At 44.1% G+C, this 17,929-nt stretch overlaps 1 protein-coding gene across 1 annotated transcript in view; it reads left to right on the forward strand.

The window, feature by feature from the left end:
- The window catches only part of STK4 (serine/threonine kinase 4), a 46,306-nt gene extending 31,121 nt beyond the window's left edge, over window positions 1–15,185 (forward strand). Inside the window, exon 11 of the mRNA XM_027693824.1 lies at window positions 12,026–15,185. Coding sequence (XP_027549625.1) covers window positions 12,026–12,184 — 159 coding nt within the window. The 3' untranslated portion in view covers window positions 12,185–15,185. The remainder of the gene's footprint in view (window positions 1–12,025) is intronic.
- The last annotated feature ends 2,744 nt before the right edge of the window (window positions 15,186–17,929 follow it).

Consider the following 17,929-nt stretch of genomic DNA (forward strand, 5'->3'; position numbering starts at 1 on the left):
ACCTGTCTTGATTCATAGCCTTGATGTCCCTTGAATGGATTTCCTTTTTTTTTCCTTCAGCCATCTGCCAAGAATTTTTAAAGCTCTGTTAATTGTTTGTGTCTCTTTTAAGCATTACCTTTTCAGCATATTTAGTACGTTCTTCCCAGCAAATACTTTTAACTTGTGACATCTTTATTAAGGACAAATGGTTCATTTTGTCACCTTATAGTCAAACATACAGTCATTTTAAAAATAAGCCCAGGAACAGCTTGCTTCTCTCTTTTATTGTTTGTTAATCTTCTGTGACATTTGCATGAGGAAAGCACTCTGAACCTTACTGCAAACCTCATTGGATTCGTGGCTGCCTCAAACCACCAGCATGGTTTACAGCAAACTCTGTGTATGTAGGTTTTATAAACCTTTCCAAATTTCCTTTATGAAAACAAACCAAAAAAAAACCAACCCAGAAGATACCACATTTGGTTTTAAAATTTGTTAGCAATATTTAAAATTGAAAAAGGTAGTTCAGTGACGTGACTCTTGTATCTGCTGGGGAAGAGAATAGATTCCTGCTCTCTTCCATTTGGTAACAGGGTCATTGCTCACCACCTGCTTTCACTTGGGTGCAAACTGACACTGATTGCAAAGCACTTACTGCCACAACTCGCTGTCAAATTTTCATTTTTTGCTATATTTTTGTATATAGCAGGCCTTCTGTGACATGAGGCTTTTAGATGAAACTTGCAGTGAGTGGGAAGTAAAATGAGTTGCTGCTGTTTGTGTTGAATTGCTTAGGTCATAGCCCTTAATGGAGATTGGAATAATGTAACCTGGAATCGACTTTATATCAGAGTGTTCAGACTTGTAAACTCAACATCCTGGACTATCTCTGAGGCCCCTTTCCTGCTGTAGCATTTAATCAGCTGAGACATTGACTGAAAGTTTTGTGGATGAACTAAGTAACTAACAGAACTTCATCCAGGGTCTGTGATCATTGGATTTGTTCCACTACTGCTGTATGTTTAAAGGTCAGGCTGCAATGTGCATTTCTGCTTTGGGAGAATGGGAAGAGAAATTAATAATTGAGGGTGTGATGCTGGAAAAATTATCTCTGAGCATACTGTATTCTTCAGAAAACCTGTTGGAGCCTTGTTATGCCTTGAGATCTGTTTTCAAGGCTGGATGTGTTCTTGGCACAGCGTCTCCCTTAAAGAAAGAACACTCCTGCTCAAACGAGATCTATTTGAAATGCTTCTAAAATCTTCCAACTCATCTGTCAGTACAAATGTTTTAAAGGGTAATGTAGCTTAAAAAGACAAGCTTGTCCAGGTTTTTCTCATCTGTAGCAGAAAAGGCTCCTTTTGGAGACTCTTTGCTTGAGGAGCCTATTACAGCTGCTCTGGGTTGCCTCGTGGGAGGTGGAACCTCTGGACCATAAGTGAAGAGCCTGGGGATAAAGTCTCCATCAGGGCCCTGTGAATACTTTCCAGTGGGCAGGGTCTCACCTGGACAAGTGCCTGAAATGATGCACTGTGGGAGGAGCAAAGTTATCTCAGCTCTGGCTGCTGGACCTGCTGCATTTGCCTTTGTGCCCCCTCTTCTTCTATTCCTGTAAAACCTGCAGAAACATCCAGGTGTTGCTCATTGCCAGTGTAATTGGTGCATGGAATCCCTGGGAATCTGCCTGCTGACCTCACCAGGAGACTTTGCAGGGGGAAGCTTCATCATGGGTGAGGCATCTTTGAGGTTTGGCTGGTACAGAGAAGGTAATGGAATTTGCAGTTGGCTGTGGCTGCTTCCAGTGGCCTGGGTATCCCGAGAGGTTTGCCTTGGCTGGAGAGGAGAACTGGAGAGGGACTTTTAGCAAGGGTGTAGAGTGATAGGACAATAGATAATGGCTTAAAATGAAAGAGAGCAGGTTTAGATTAGATATTAGGAAGAAATTCTTCCCTGTGAGTGTGGTGAGGCCCTGGCACAGGTTGCCCAGAGAAGCTGTGGCTGCCCCATCCCTGGAAGTGTCCAAGGCCAGGTTGGATGGGGCTTGGAGCAACCTGGGCTAGTGGAAGGTGTCCCTGCCCATGGCAGGGGGTTGAAACGAGGTGGTCTGTGAGGTCCCTTCCAACACAAACCATCCTGTTGTTCAGAATCAAAGCTTTGACCTTCAAGAAGAGGGAGAAAGAGCAGGTTAATACATGTAGACTGATACAGTCTGAAAGGATTATTATTCCGAAATTAAGTGTTTAATTCCTCCTTTTTTTGTGCCTTGCCATCGTGCAGGATTGTTATAAATGGATGCCCAAGTAATAGTGAACAGCTGGGAAAACCTTTCATAGCAAAGTGTGCAGCTTTGTGAGACATGGATTTTATGGAGATGGTTCACTGGGGGACTGTCCCAAAAAATATTTGTCTCTGAAATATTAAACACATGCCCCTGGTTTTAAAGATAACTGCATGGGCATGCAGCTGTTGATTTTTTTTTTTTTCAGAATGCCCTGGAAATCTCTGTAATTCAGTCTTTCCTCAGAAAGCTTTTAATTCTCTCTCCTGTCTTCTTTGCCTTCAAACTGCAGCTGTTGCCTCCTTTCCCTCAGTGAAGGAGCAGAGGCAGAGCAGCATTGGACCAAGGTTTTGCAACACTTTTGGGTACACAGTGTAGGGAATTGGTGTGGTCTTCCTGGAAACAAATCCCCTTCAGCAGCTCTCCTGGAGTCAGAAATAAAATGAGAGACTTAAGACTGAAATTAAAAACATTTATTGAATAACGTTTAATACTCTTAAGTGTTAACATAAATAGGCCCAAGTTATTTAAAACTATAATGGCTCCTTGCCATGGGTGATGTAGTCTTAAGGCTTTGAAAGTGAAGCTGTGTGTTTTAAGCCTTCACTGTGCATTGCAGATTTGTGTGAAGTCTTCTGATATGTTAATGTTGCTGATACACCAGTAACAAGCTTCTTACTCCACATCATTAATGAAGGCTGTAGTTGTGTACTGATTTAGTGTTAACTAATTGGTTACCACTTCAGTTACATTTGTGTTTCATGCTGGGCAATATCATGTGAATGAATCACTCCTAGTTTAGGTATTCTTACTTCTTGGGTTGTTCTGCTTTATTCAGGATAAGTGATCCTGAATAAAGAAGTTTATTATCAATCCTTCAGTAAGTAGAGCCCTTAAGAACAGGGGAGAGAGGGGGAAAGGGTAGGGGGAATTGGAAGGAAGCTCCATTACAGACACGTGTACCCTTCCTGGCAGAACTTAGTTAAACCTTTCAGATCTGTAAAAACATTTTATTTGGTTTAAAGGAATCAGCATTTCCTGATAGATTGCTTTTCTTAAAAAAAAAAAGGGGGGGGGGGAACCCCACGTTGGTCAGCTGCGTACTTGACAGTTGAGTTGTGCAGCTAGCCAGATCCTCAAAGCCCAATGACATGATTTATTTTAGCATGTTCAGAGGTATTTTGGTACTCTTACTTAAGAAAATTAAAGCATAATCACTTAGAGAAGGAAAAAACCCTCTGCTGTCTTTTTTCTTAATCAAACCTCTGGCAAGCAAGTGCTTTTTAAAAGCAAGTGATGCTTTTTTGGTTTTTGTTGGTTTTTTTGCTTGCTTGCTTGTTCAGACAGGCTGACCTTTTATCTTGGTTTGTAATTCAGTTACTGGGGAAAAAAACAACCCAGTGAGATAACTTGTCTTTGTGGTTGCAGAATTAGTCAGCCACTTTCTAAGTCCCTAAAGGATTTTAAGGTTTGGACTTCTTGAAGTTCAGTGCTGCAGAACAACACCAACACAATCTGTCATTCCCTTTGTTTAGATGGAGTGTGTACAATACTTGGGATGATTTTGGAAGTGAATGGCGTTATTCATGCTCATAATTGACACTAAGGCTAAAAAAGGAAATTTAATCTTGGAGCTGAGAAGATTAAAACGAATTGGTCTTTTTTTAAAAAGCTCCGTTTTTTTTTTAATGACCACTCACCACTCATATCAGTGAGTAGAGATTTGGATGGGTTTTCTGCCTTAATACAACTTCAGCACGATGCTGAGGTAATGACAGCCTGCAGTGTTTCTGTGCTTGTGCTGGCTGTGACACCAAAACTTTCTTGAGCCTTTTAAGGATTACAGTGAGAATTACTGAAGTGCAGTTCTTGGCTCAGAGCAGCCCAGGGATGCAGGCTGTGCTGTTCCCACACTTCTGCAATCCCTGTTCCGTGGTAATCACTCTGCATAATCACTGCACAGTTCTGTCTGGGTAGCCAGGGGAGAGCTGGATGTTTGCTGTGATCCTCCGAAATTGGGAATTTTCTGACATCTTGCCAACAGCAAAGCTGCTCCGTGGTTTCAAGGAATGGGGGGAAACTTCCAAACTGTAGGGAGGGTGAGGAAACAAAGATGCCTCTTAGCTGGTGAAGGAGCAGCTGTGTGTCCAAAGTGTGTGTGTCTCTTCCAGAGCACCCACAGGAATTCTCTGCTCAAAGAACACTTGAGGAAGGTCCTTGCTGAACCAGCAGCACCAAACATTATGGGGATAGTAACAAATAAAATGGTCTGGTGTCATGCCCCAATATTTTAATCAAATAAGCAGAGCTACATGGCAAATGAATTGGAATCCTTACTGGTATTGTAGCAGTGAGATCATTCAGTAGCCACCAAACTCCACACCTGTGCGAGTAAGGTAGAGCCAGAGAAACAGCTCATCTGAGAAGCCCTGGGTCTCCTCTGATATAACTCTCTGTTAAAATATATTTTCCATTTCGACCAGGGATCAAACACTGAGTGTGTAGTAGTGTCCATCTTTTCTTCCACAAAAAGTGGTGCTGTGATTGCACTTAAATATTTAATGGTTTAAGCTGCTTGACTTGCATTGACTTGAGCTGACTTGACCTCTAGAATGATCTAGAATGATGATCTGGTTGGAAGTGGAGTATTATTTCTTTCTGGAAAGCCATGTGCTGTTCACATGAGGTGGCCTGAAACCACTGTCTCCACATGTGCACTGATCACAGATCCTGTTCCTTTTCTTTGGGAATTTCTGGCCCTAGTGCTGGTTTGACTTGTGCTGGATGCTGCAGCCCATGATGTGTTTTGCTAGTACATTGCCTAAATAATTAAGATGCATTAAAAGCAGAAGCTTGTGCTGCTGAGACTTATTTTTCAAATCCTTTGAAAGTTTAATATCTGTATTTTGAATCTTGCATGAAATCCCACAGTGAGTGCATTTCATCCTCTGCTTTCATAACAGTGAGAAACTTCACTGATGTGCTGATGCTAAAAGGGGGGGAAATCATGATAATTAGTATTTGTGTAGGCACAGGGGCTTATCCTGGTTTACTGCAGCCCCTCTGTAGAATGGCTGCCTGGCAGATCTGTGGAGTTGTAGGGACCTGACAGTCATGAGAAAAAAGTGGGCAGAAAGTGCCTGTAGGTTCTTGGGTTCTTGTGTCCTTTGACAACTTAAAGTGAATAAATAGTTAATGCCTGCTCATATATTACATCAAGGCTTCCTTATGCTAGAAACATAAATGAGAACAAGGCACTTAATTTTTAGATCAGTGATTGAAAGTGTGCCAAGCAGTATTGAGGCAGCATTTCAGGAAAAATGCTATGGAAAAAAATGGCATGCTATTCCAACACCAATTTATATCACCATCCTCAAGACCTGAAGTCTGCTTAGCGTGAGAAATCACCTTCTACATTTAATTTTGGCCAGAGGAATGGAATACTTTTTTTTCTGGTTTAAAAAAAAGTGCGTAGTACTATTGAGTAACGTGCTCCCTCTGAGTATATTTGATACGAGCATTTAACTGATACCGTGTTTAACCAGTCTTTCGAGTTGCAGAAAGCTAATTCCAGAATAATCTCAGCTCTTACACTTGTCAGAGCTCACATTCATGAATCCTGGAGATGACACCTCTCCCTGGCTCGTGGTCCTCTGCAGCACCCGTGCACTGCCATGTGCTGCAGGCTGAGCTCTGCTCCGAGGTGGTTGCTACAAATAGTCCTGGCAAGTGGTATCCGAGGGGTGAGCACCTCCCAGAAATAAAACTCTGCTTGAGGAGGTGACAGAAGAAAAGTTCAGAAGTTGAGGTGGATGCACAAACCGATCTGCAGGATCCTGGAGAAGGAAGTACAAGTGTGCCCTTGGTTTTGTCAGAAGGGAAGCATCTTGGTAACAGTGCTGACAGCCAAGGTGAAGGGAAGCAAGAGTTTAATTAGTCTCTTCTGTGAAGAGCCTCCCTTCCCAAAGGACATCTGAACACTTAATAGACTGTGTGTAGGAATTCCTTTTTACTTGTCTCTTAATACAAAGCCACTTCTGCTATGGAGTGTGATCATCAATAGCCTCCTGTGAGGGGCTTCCATACAGTTGCAGTCCCACTTGGTTGTTCTGGTTTTGTTTTTCCAAAGTAGCCTGTTGCTGCTATATTACAGTGGAAATATTTTTCATTATCTCTAAACAGCAAATTGCTGTTTGGCATTTAATGTTTAGCATAGCTTGGATATCTCAGTTTGGATAAAACCCCTTCTCAAGCCATGCTCAGAGTTTGCCCCTCCAAATATACACAAGTAAATGATGAGTTGTGCTCCCTACTGATATGATTGATGAGTTTCCTTGGGGGATTTTGATCACTGGGCATGCAGTCAAGAACTGTTAGATTGCAGCATAAAACTAGGCAGAAGAGGAAGTTATAACAATAAAACCTCTGCTAAATAGACAATTAATTTGTTTTTTTCTTTAGTTCCCATCTAGCTCATATCTTTTCTACTAAGAATTTATTTCCCTGTGTAGCGTGGGAAGCTGCAATTTTATTACTTCTGTATTTTAGTCTTCAAACTCCCACTGCCCCTTATGAAGTGATAATTGCTAAAGCCCGTTTTTCCAAAGGCTATTTAAAACTTAAAAGTTTGACATCAAGTTATGTTGAGCAGTAAATGCCACCTGGAATATCTGGGTGAAAGGCAGAGAGAGCGATTGCTGCAGCTGGGTGTTTCCTTTCCAAAAAGCCACTGGGGGTAACAGTGGGAGGATATTCGGAAAATACTCTGAGCATGTGGAAGACAAGTGTTCCAACTCAGAGAAATTATGGTCGAGGGATGTGACTAGAGGGCTGAGGAAGGCGAGAACAACTTCTTAATTTTTTTCATAGGACTGGCTGTAGTACCAAGACTCGAAAATATCTTCCTTCTGCAAAGCTGTTCAGATACCTTCACCATGAGGAAAGTATCATCTCATCAGTGTCATACATATTTCAGTTTTGTCCCAGAAGTCAGGGTGCATCTGCACGTTTGAAAAGTGATGGTAGAACAACTGCATCCCCTCCCTGGGGATGGAGGGTTCATGTTTGGCACAAGCTTCAGGACTTCAAAGACAGCATCTAAAAGCAAAGCCCAGATAGCTTGAAACGTTGCAGACATGCAAGGAAAAAGGCTTTGTGCTAAATCCAGGGATCAGATTCAGTGTCAGCAAGTAAAAAGAAAGTTTCAGGAGAAACATGCCTTCCACTTGCCCCAAGGTAATGTTTTTTGATTCCTGTGCAGTCAGTGAGCTAGAGCTTTACTGAGACTCTTTGTTGGGGGAGAAACGTGTGAAAGCTGCTGGGAAACAGCTCCTTTCTGTTTGATGCTCGTAATTCATGCAGCAAGAGGATTTTGCTGGCAGTGTTTTTGCTAGAGGAGCAAATAAGAGTGATAGCTGAAGTGACCTGGGGGTTAGTGGATGACCATATTTATGTCAGTAGTGCAGCCTGGTCCAGGCAGTGGTGACCTTGTGCTGCTGAAGGGCTCTTGAGGGACCAAAGGAATGTGCCAAGTCCCAAACTGGTCAAGCTACAGACCTTGCTGTGGGAAAACCAGCATGGGTGCTCTTCAGGGTAAAGACTATGGGTCCCAGGAGAACCTGTGATAAATCATTTGCATCAGCTTCTAATTCAAAAAATTTTTACTGTTTGGGATTTTTGTTTGTTTTTTTTTGTGGGTACAGGGCAGGGGCTGAGTTAATTCTCCAGGCTTTGTGTTTTACAACAGATTGTTTTGTGTAAATAAGAAATCTGACATGGTCTGTTTAAAAATACTGTGGCAGGGTTTTAAACTGCTTCCTGCTTAGGGAAGAGCAGTATAAAGTTCAGATCATGGTGCCCTTGACTATCAAACCTGTGGCTTTTATTTATTCTCCTTTTGCTGCTTAGGTTCATTTACATTCAGTAGAATATCGTGTTGCTGTGACACTTTACCTGACTCTAAGAATTGCAAGTGTTTTGGGGTTTTTTTTCCCTGTTTTTAAATGCTGATTTGAAAGGATGGCAACTCAGAAGCAGTTTGCTGAGTTGAACATTATTCATGGGGTAGTTGTCTGCAAATCTGTCTGAAATGCTGACAAAGGAATGTCATGAATAGCTTACAAGTCTTCTCCTTGAGAAAGAAACTGTATTTCAAATGATGTGTTCCTGGTTTGTCCATCATTACTGTGCATGCATGGGAAGGCTGTAGGTTATGTCCTTCCAAAGGATATAATTATGTATGTCCTTCTGAATTATACAGCAGAAATCATCAGCATATTAAAACAAGACGTTGCTGTCAGTGGTGTCTGAAGAACAACAGCACAGCCGTGGGTGAGAGGCTTTCAGGTGAACACTTGCACCTCTGACACTTGTCTTCAGTTGGGCATTTTTACAGAGTTAGGATCATTCTCAAAACCTTGAGTAAAAATACAGCTGTTCATCAAATGGTTAAAAATTAGCTTTCTGCACATAGAACCTTGCTGGAATGGTTTCGCTGTGCTGCCTCCTCTCCTTTTTGATAGATGTGCTTGACCAACCATAGAACAAGTATTTTATATCTGTCTTTACATTTGAAATGAGATTCCTTCCTTTAAAAGTTTGTCTTAGGTATTTGATCAGTGCGGACAAAAATAGATAGCTTTTACAGAGACACTTTGACTTCTTACAGCAAAGGAATTGCTGAGAAGTGAGGAGAGGAGTGGGACTGAACCCGTGGCTAAAACCAGCTCTAATTGCAGCTGCTCAGCACTGAGACTTTACCCCGAGTAACCGTCTGTCATGAGATGCTGTCCTTGTCCTTCTTGTCTTATTTTGCTCCTGGCGTTTCACGAAGAGAATAATGTCAGTGTCCCGGGAGTGTTCCACTGCAGAGACAGAGATCCTGGAGTCTGAAACTTCATTTCTGGCAGAAAGTCTGTCTGTGGCATTGGCTTGCAGTGAACTGCCACACAGCAAAGTGAAATGGAGGCCGTCACATTTGAAACAGTTCTCTTTCTTTTATTTATTTTTTTTTAAATTCTAAAGACGTGTGTGTGTGTGAGTGGAAGGACGAGCTGAGTAATCGCCCAGCCCAGGTCCCCGGGCTGGTGCTGTCACAGCCTGCAGCAGGGCAGGAGCAGAGGGCTGGGTGTCCTCTGCACTGCATGGGTGGGTGGCTCTCATTAGCCACTGGGTGCTGTCAGTCTCTCCTCAGCTCATCTGGGCTGAGCAGTCACGTTCTGCACCTTTTCCCGGGGCAGCCCTTTGGCTTCTCTGCCTCTTTCAGGACCAGCATGGCACTCACAGCCAGGCTGCCATTCTTCCAGGGGAAGGCTCTGTGGTTAGTTCATCCTCACCAGCACAGAGCACTGCACACAGGATGTTCCTGAGCTCCCAGATTTTTGCACTGCCTTGCCTTGCCTCCCTTCCTTCCTTCTCCCACCACCCCTGTGCTGGTTAACCCGTGATCAGGCTCCCGAAGTAGCAGCTTTGCTCTGCGTCAACGCGGCTGTGCAGGGAACACACTTCCCAGTTTGCTCATATTAATATATATCTGTGGGCTTTTGCCCACTCCAGACTTAGCAGTACTCCAGCATCTCCCATACTGTTAGCCATCTGTCCTGACAAACACAGTCCCGGGAGCTGTCACAGCCGTTGTGTCCCTTGGCAGGCAGTTCTCTCAGGCAGCAGGAAGGCTCTGTGTGTCAGTACCCACGGAGGGTGTCCCAAGATGCTCCATCGGGTTCAGGAGCAGCAGCAGGGCAGTATTTTCTTACTGCCACCTTCTCAGAGGGAGAGACCATGGCGGTACATCTTGCCCTGCCCTCTGCTCTTCCAGCTCTGGCACTTTGTTTCTGGCTGTAGGCAGCACCCAGCACTTTGGGAGGTGGTGGAGAAGGCTCAAAGGGCATCCGTGGAAGATTGCAGCCCTGTGACAATTTCTGACATCTAATAGTTGGCTTAAGCCTTGATCAAGGTGTTTTAGATCTGTTCCAATGCCCTCTTTCAGCAGCCCAGCACTGGGTACGCTGGGGGAGCTGACAGCCCTTTGCTCCACTGTAGCTGCTCAGTATATGTGTTCAGTACTTGAATTAATATTTTCTTCTGTTTTGCATTTTCATTTGACTTTTCAATTCCCTGGACTGTGAGGAAGGGGAATGTTGAATAATTACCTGCTCCATAATAAATTAGTGCGAAAAGGCAACTGGTGCCATGCATCAACTTAAACTGCTGCCTAGTAAAGTTGCATTAATGTGTATAAATAATGTATATCTTTGCAGAGGAAGTGCTTTGTCTTTCTAATGAACAGTTGCCTGATTGGAGAGGCCCAAAGACTGTATATCCTCAGCAGAAAGGTTGTGTTTCACGTGTGCCTGGATGATTAAAGTGAATTCATGATCCTGTAAATGCAACTAGGAGAGATCTTTAGAATATGCTAAAGAACTTCAAAAGACCATGTGAGAAATCAGCTAGCAGAAACCATCTCAGGAAGAGGGATCAAGATTTCTGTATCTTAGTATTATTTTTAAGGACTGATGCAAACTGCCATTAAACATTCATTTGTTGCCTTGTAGTAGGCAGCAAACATTTCACTGAGTGTTTTGGTTCAGAAGTGGTTTGAAGAATAACCATGACAGCTGACTAATTAACAGCTAAACCAGGACAGCACCACTTGCATGTAACTGAAATAAAAAGATAAGTCACTCAATTATGACATTTGTTGAAAGTCAAAAAATTGACAGTTCTTTGTGCACCGAAATCCCCAAATTATTTTGCATGTTCTTAGCATCCACAGCAATGGATGGCATCACTGATGGCAGGTGCTGCACAGTCATCCCTGTCCTGCTGCAGTGGCTGTGAAACAGCATCTCCTGTGTGTTTCTGATGGTCACTTGGCTTTGGATGGGAAAAGGGCTGGTGCTTAAGTGAACATTTGAAGCACTTCCAGTGTCCATATATTTTTAACGTTGTCCTAAAATCCTGTCTGTTCCACAGGTTATAATATTATAATATTACATAAAGGCTGTAGCTGTGGACAATCTAGACTGTCCAGGCCACACTTGGCATCTCTAATCACACAGTAAAACTCTTCTGTGCCAGTTCTCAGCAAATTGGTGTGGACAAGAGAGTCAGTTAAACTGAGGTCAGGCAGAGAGGGAATTCAGGGAGAGGGAGCTTGTCCAGAGTAGTCTGACATCTTCACATGTGCAGGAAAATACAAATTGTACTTGCATGCTGTATCAGTATGAGGCTGACCCAAAGAGACCTGGTGTGTGTGCTTGTGCTCTGGGATTCCTGTCTGAACCCTCACCCTTACTGAGCTTCAGCCTGATTGTACAGAAGTGCTTTTTTATTCAAATGCAGCTTTTGTCAATGGTATTTTTTGATTTCTGTTCCCCTGTCTCCTTTTGTCATTTAGCAGAAGGAAGTTTAGGTGCAAGGAAAGGGGAGGGGAAGAGAACTTTGCTCCTCTTCCATCTCAATGCAGTATTTCTGTTCTAAGCCTGCAAAATGAAGCGTTAGAAAAGCAACTCAGTGGGGGAAACATTTCACTGGTTGTTTATACGCTCACACTGCCACTAAACAGAGCATGTAATGTACCTGTAAAATGAGCAGAAGCAGCCCAGTGTCCCCAGGCTCATGCCAGTCTCAGTGAGAGCAGCAGCCTGGAGCAGAGCTCTCCCACTTTTCCCGCTGGAAGGTGCGCCGTGCCCGCCGGACGGGCAGTGGGATCCCTGCAGACCTGTGCTGACACTGGTGCCTGTTCTTCTTTTGTCTCCTGCTCAGCTGAAGACGTGGAGTGTGGATGAGCTCCAGAGGAGGCTCTCAGCCCTGGACCCCATGATGGAGCAGGAGATCGAGGAGATCCGGCAGAAGTACCAGTCCAAGCGGCAGCCCATCCTCGACGCCATCGAAGCCAAGAAGCGGCGGCAGCAGAACTTCTGAGCCACGGGTAGAATGTTCTTCCAGCCTCAAACAATCAGCTCCTTGCTTTTTATGACTACTGAACAGATTGATTTCTATTGAAATACGCTAGCGAAATAGAGGGCAATACTTCTGCCTCGTTTATTTTTCCATAGCACCTTTGTGAACTCAGGAATGCCGCGACGTGGAGGATCCTGGTGGTTGTGTTTTAATGTTAGACAGGTATTTAACCCATTATTGCGAAGGAGTTCTGTTACTGTTTTTAGGAGGATTGTTTTTAAACCAGAGGAACAGATAGGAATTGGCTAATGAAAGTTGGCTCACTCTCTTTTCAACTGAACTTTTCAGGAGTCCAATTTGGTTTCAGTGAATATGGATTGTGGTATTTAACGACTGCATCTTTTGTGGGTTTTTTGGTTTTGTTTTTCTTTGTGAATGCACAGACTCAATTTCAAGCTGTTAACTGTCTCTACTGTTAAGGTACTGATAAGTTTTAGGTCACTGAAGAGAGCAGGTGAGAACTTGTACAAACTGTTCCAGCCTTTTGAAAGAAACTTAAATCTCAGTTTTTAAAAAGCCTGTAATAAGCCCCATGCCTTACACTGTGTGCTTTAAGCAAGTGTGGTTTCTTCAAGACCTCAGTTTTGTCCTCTTTTTGTGTCCTTTATGAATTTATCTGAGTAGATAAAGCATGTTGTGCCTCCATAAGAAATTACGTTCTGTCATTTGAAATCCACACCCATTTAAAACCAAAAGCCAGTCAGTGATGTGATTCCCCTTTGTCTATCTGTTTGGAAATGTCCTTCAGGGAGACCCTGCTGACAATGGAGTGCTGAGGAAAGGAAACAGCACTTGAATGGGTGGAAGGAATACTCTCAGGAACTGGGTACTTCAGCTGTGTCTGAGAGGACTTAAAAAATCTCCACAGCTTGTGAAATATTTTATAGGTTTCATTTCAAATTTACATCTTTAGATGCTTGAATAAAAACTTGATTTCACAATCCTTCACATTTCTGCAAGGTTTAGCACATCAGGAGAGTTGAACTGGAAGTAAAGACTGTTGAATTAACAAAGATGTGCATTTATGGTGGTGGAGCAAAGGCGGAGTTGATCTGGATGAGAAGACAACTACTGATGTCCTGCTGGAAGAGGTTCAGTCTCTTCCAGTTCCTCTGGATGCTCCTGTGTTGGTTGGTTGGGGTTTTTTTCGTTTCCCTGCTATTCCTGCCCAGTAAAGGTCAATCAGTGGCGATGCCCCAGCGTGTACAGTCGCTGTGGGGATGGTGCAATCAGCTCACACCAGAGAGGGGAGAGTAAAACAGAAGAAGCAAAGAGCCTCTTTGCAGGGCAAAGACTGAGCAGTGCCTCTGCCCTGTGAGCTGTAACAGCAGAGCCTTGTAGTTTTAGGTGTTCCCGGCGTATGACGAATTGTTTGGACAGAACAAGTATTTCTACCAATTTATTTTCATTTTGCTCTGATAGAGGGAACAGTTTCCCTGTCGATCTTCTGAAACAGGCCTTGGTACATCACCTAGATAATAAAACAGCAGTGTCTCCCGGATCAAGTGCTGCTAGAGAGGTGAAGTGTTCATTTCGTGCCTCTGTGGGCTCTTGTTTTCCCCTGAGAGCAGACTCTTGGCTTTGCTAACAGGTCTGCTCCATAGCTGTGAAAGGAACCAAGCCATTCTTACCCTCTGCAGCTCTGGTTGCATCAGTTTGTCTCTGTTTGACGTGCACTGGGGTCACGGCAGTTTTGGAGATCAGCAAGCTGTCCCTAAGGAAAAGGGAGAGGCAGTAAGCAGTGTATGTAGGGGGCTGAAGGAGGAGCACATCCTGGGATAACCAGCAATTTGATAGCCTCAGGTATTGGGAAACATCAGGGCTCATACCATGCTCGTTGGAATCCGTGCAATACTCTTTGCCCTGATCTTTATTATGAGCAATATCCATGAGCATCCTTTGCATCAAAGAAACTCCCCCAACTTAGGAGGGAGTTCTCTGCTCAGTGCTGGATCTTGTATTAGTCACTGGGATGGATCTGGCCCAGCACCTCTGGTGTGATGGACACACAGACGTGTGACATGGTGAACTGTGCACTGCCTGCGTGTGGCGTGGATCAAACGGGCTCTGCTGGGAGGAGTTTTACTTCTGCACTGTGTAGGTAACTTTGTAGGGATCAGAGGGCATTAGAACCCCCAAGTTTTAGGTGAAACACCACGGGGTGGTGTCTATTTACAGAATATGCAACCTGTGACTGCTGTAACTGAATGTAAGCACTCTTGAAATACTCTGCTTTGCTGATGTGATTGTCTTAAAATATAGCAAATGAACCAAAACAAGTAAAACTGGTCCAATGGCTTAACTGTCTTTGAACCTTTCTTAAATGCTTGCAGTGGCTGAGACTTCATGATGTTTCTTGCACTTAGAGCTGTAGTGCAGAGGAATTATTTTCTCTTCACTGATTTTCAATCTGTTAGAGAAAATATTTCCCTTTTTGGTCCCTTTGTAGAGGGTCTGGAAGGACAGGACCTGTTCACTCCTCAGAGTCCCTCCAGGCTAAGACCAAGGCTGGTGACATAAGGGAAGGCTGTTCTGACAAAGTTTTTAAGCAAAAAAACTTGTTTAATTGTGAAGCTACATTTGTGTGCTCCTTGGATCCATCTGCATTGCTGAAAGGGTTCTGGACAAACTGTTCTCTTTGCTTCTAAAACCCAGAGATACTGATGATGTCAGTCATGTGAGACTTACAAATGTGAAGTTTGTAGCTTTAACTTTTTTGTAACAAAGAAATTAGCGACACTGGCATAAACTGCTGACTTGAAATGCTATTTTGTAAGATCTGGCTGTTTGTATATAATAGTGTTGGGTCTTTAGTTTGTATATGTATGAAATAGTAACTTTTATTGCATTCCTCTCAGTTTGATACAGGAGATTTTATTTGATCTTTCTCAAATATCTTGCCTTATTTGTTCAAAGGGGCAAATAAACTGTCCCTACCTGAAAGCATCAGGTAGTGTCGTGACTCATGTTTGTGCATTAAAATACTTTGGTGTGTTATTGCTTATCAGGGTGAGTTTTAACACGGTGTACCCCTAGTCAGCCAATGTTAATGCAACATTCTGGAGGAGAGTACAAGCTTTCAGCGACACAGGCAGTAAACACATCAGATAAACATTTTGGAACAGGCAGTTCCCCACGGTGAGGAGCACAGGCAGCCCTGCCTGGAGCCCAGTCGTGCAGGAGAGTCATTTGCCCCACGTTGTGCTCTGGCAAGGGGGGATGCTGAACTCTACTGTAGATCCTTGCTGTCTGCAGCAACTCCCCTGAGCCTGCAGTCAGGTTTGGGACTAGGTACATATCAATTTATCCACCTTCCTACACAACAGGTGAGGCTGGAGGCTCGCTCCCAATTCTGGCTCACTTTGAGCTTTCTAGCTCAGGAAAAGATGAAGCTGACAGTGAGTGGGTGCTGCCTTCCAATGGTGAACTGTTGGCTTCGACGTGGTTTCCCTGAGCAGTTACTAAATCTGTCCTGGAGGGATGACTAACGGGAGCAGAGACAGAATTCATTCAGGAGTCAGCTTTGGTTAGCAATCCCGGAAGAAACAAAATAGATGTGAGCTTTTAAATGCTCGGAAGGAGTGTGGAAGTGAAAGGGAGGGAGGCTGCAGGCATTTCTAGTAACTGGGAAAGCCTGGAGCTCTCCCATATCCTCAGCAGTGTTACCAGGATATTGTTGAGCCCCAGAACAAAGGGAGGGTTGTGTTCCCAGTGCTGCCATAGCAGGGGAGTGTTCATGTGCTCCCTCCCTGCTGGCAGCACTGCACCTGCTGCACAAATATTAAGTGCATATAAGGAACAAAGCCAACACTGACAGGTACCTGTGAGCTGGGACTGATGTTTAGCCAAGTTTTTCTCCCTGATAAGGGGAAAAGTCAACTCTCCACTAAACCTGTAGGATCAGCAGTTATTAACAATAATCAACACTTAAGGACGGGCTGCTGTGCCAGTGTCCTGTATGCCCAGCTATTCATTTCCTACACCCTCATTTTGTCCCATTTCCTCCTGTCCACAGGCCAGAAGAGTCTGAGCTTGGATAGATGCTCTGAGCATTGGCTGACAGCCCTGCCTCGAGCGCTGACAGCTTTTCATTGCGCTAATCACTCTGGCAAAACTTTGAAGGGTCAAACCAGGAAACAACCACCATCTCTTTCTAGACTGAAAGTTAATTGTCCTTTAATTTAAGAGCCCAGGAAGGTAGCCAATGTGTTTAGAAACTTTAAAACAGTTCAGTTCCAGCTCTGAAGGACAGTCTGTTCTGCTCCCCTCTAGGTTGTCACTGTTCAAATCGACAGAGCGCTGGAAGCGGAGGGAGCCCAGAGTCCCTGAGTCCCTTCCTGAGTGGTGAGAGCAGCACAGCAGCCTCTTACCTCTGCACAGGCATCAGGTGGCTGAGCTGTGGGGTGGACTTTCCTCAGCCCGAGGGGCTCACAAGCTCTGGACCATCACTCCTTCACCACAGAGGGGACGGTCTTGAAAAAGGCATGGGGCAGTTTTCCCCCTCTGCTCTCACCAGACTTGAGGTCTGGGTGTGAACATGCAGATAATGTGAACATCACTGGTTTTGTGCCTCCCTGCACATCTGACCTGTGGTTTTCATTCCCTGAAATGGTGTGACCTGTCTAGGCATGTTTGGTTAATTCAATTCCATGCCTTCAAGGCTGTTCTTTTGGCTTTCTCAGGCACTTAGAATGGAAGCCTTGAGACTATGTGTTTCCTATAACTAAGTTAACAGCTGTGGTTCAGATAAACCTCTACCAGGAGGAAGTGTTGTAGCATTATTTTGTAAAACAAAAAATAGAGTTACTGCACTGTTTGTCTTTACTGATCTCCTTACACAGTTCAGCAGATACCAGTAACACTGATTTGACACCTCAAGCAGTGTGCTCAAGCACTAAGCTTGGATTTTTACTGAGGTCAGCAGGGCTGTAGGAACCCGTGAGCAGGAGAGATCCCAGAAACGCTGTCAGTGAGGAGTCTTCCCTTCCTACAGATCAAACCCTTTAAAATCTCCCAAGTGCACGGACTGTGCTCAAGGCAGTCATGGTGCTTAGAGCTGGCAAAGGAAAAGAAGTTTCAAACAGAAGTAATGAAGTTTACTTTGTCTCTTTGAGGAGAGTTGTCTAATTCTCGGCTGCATTAAACAGCTTAATAAGGTCACTCCTTAATCACCATTCCCTGGAGGCAAGAGAGTCGTGCTTTCATCAATCATTTGGTGAATGTGGAAAGCAGCTTTGTAGGAATAACCTGATAAAGTGTGTAATTGATTTACCCACTGTACCAAATGAAAACGCAGCCACTCAGGAAAACTGATTAGGGATTAGCAAAAGAACATGAGTTTCCTCCTTGCCTTAGAAATAGTAAGTCAGCCCCGTCCTGGCAGCCCGTTGCTGCACAGACGTGTCTCTGCAGCGCGAGCGTGGGCTGTGATCACCCACTGCTGCTGGGCACCTTCCTGCACCCGGCTCTTCCCTGCTCTGCAGAACTCCAGCTCTGCTAGATCTGCCTGCACAGCAGTGGGAGGATTTTCCTGGTGCAGTTACTCAGAGCCATACAAATCCTAATGTCTTCAACAGAGTGCAGGAGGCTAAAAAAAGAAAACATCTCTCGTGGCTTTCCCAAACCTGAGCTTGGAGCTCTTCTACAGCAGCCCCCTCCCAGAGCTGCTGCCCCAGAGGGGCCCAAAGGATGTCCTGCCTTGCTTAC

This window comes from Neopelma chrysocephalum, unplaced genomic scaffold (genome assembly GCF_003984885.1).
Source record: "Neopelma chrysocephalum unplaced genomic scaffold, ASM398488v2 Primary Assembly neopelma1_94, whole genome shotgun sequence".
Taxonomy (NCBI): Eukaryota; Metazoa; Chordata; class Aves; order Passeriformes; family Pipridae; genus Neopelma; species Neopelma chrysocephalum.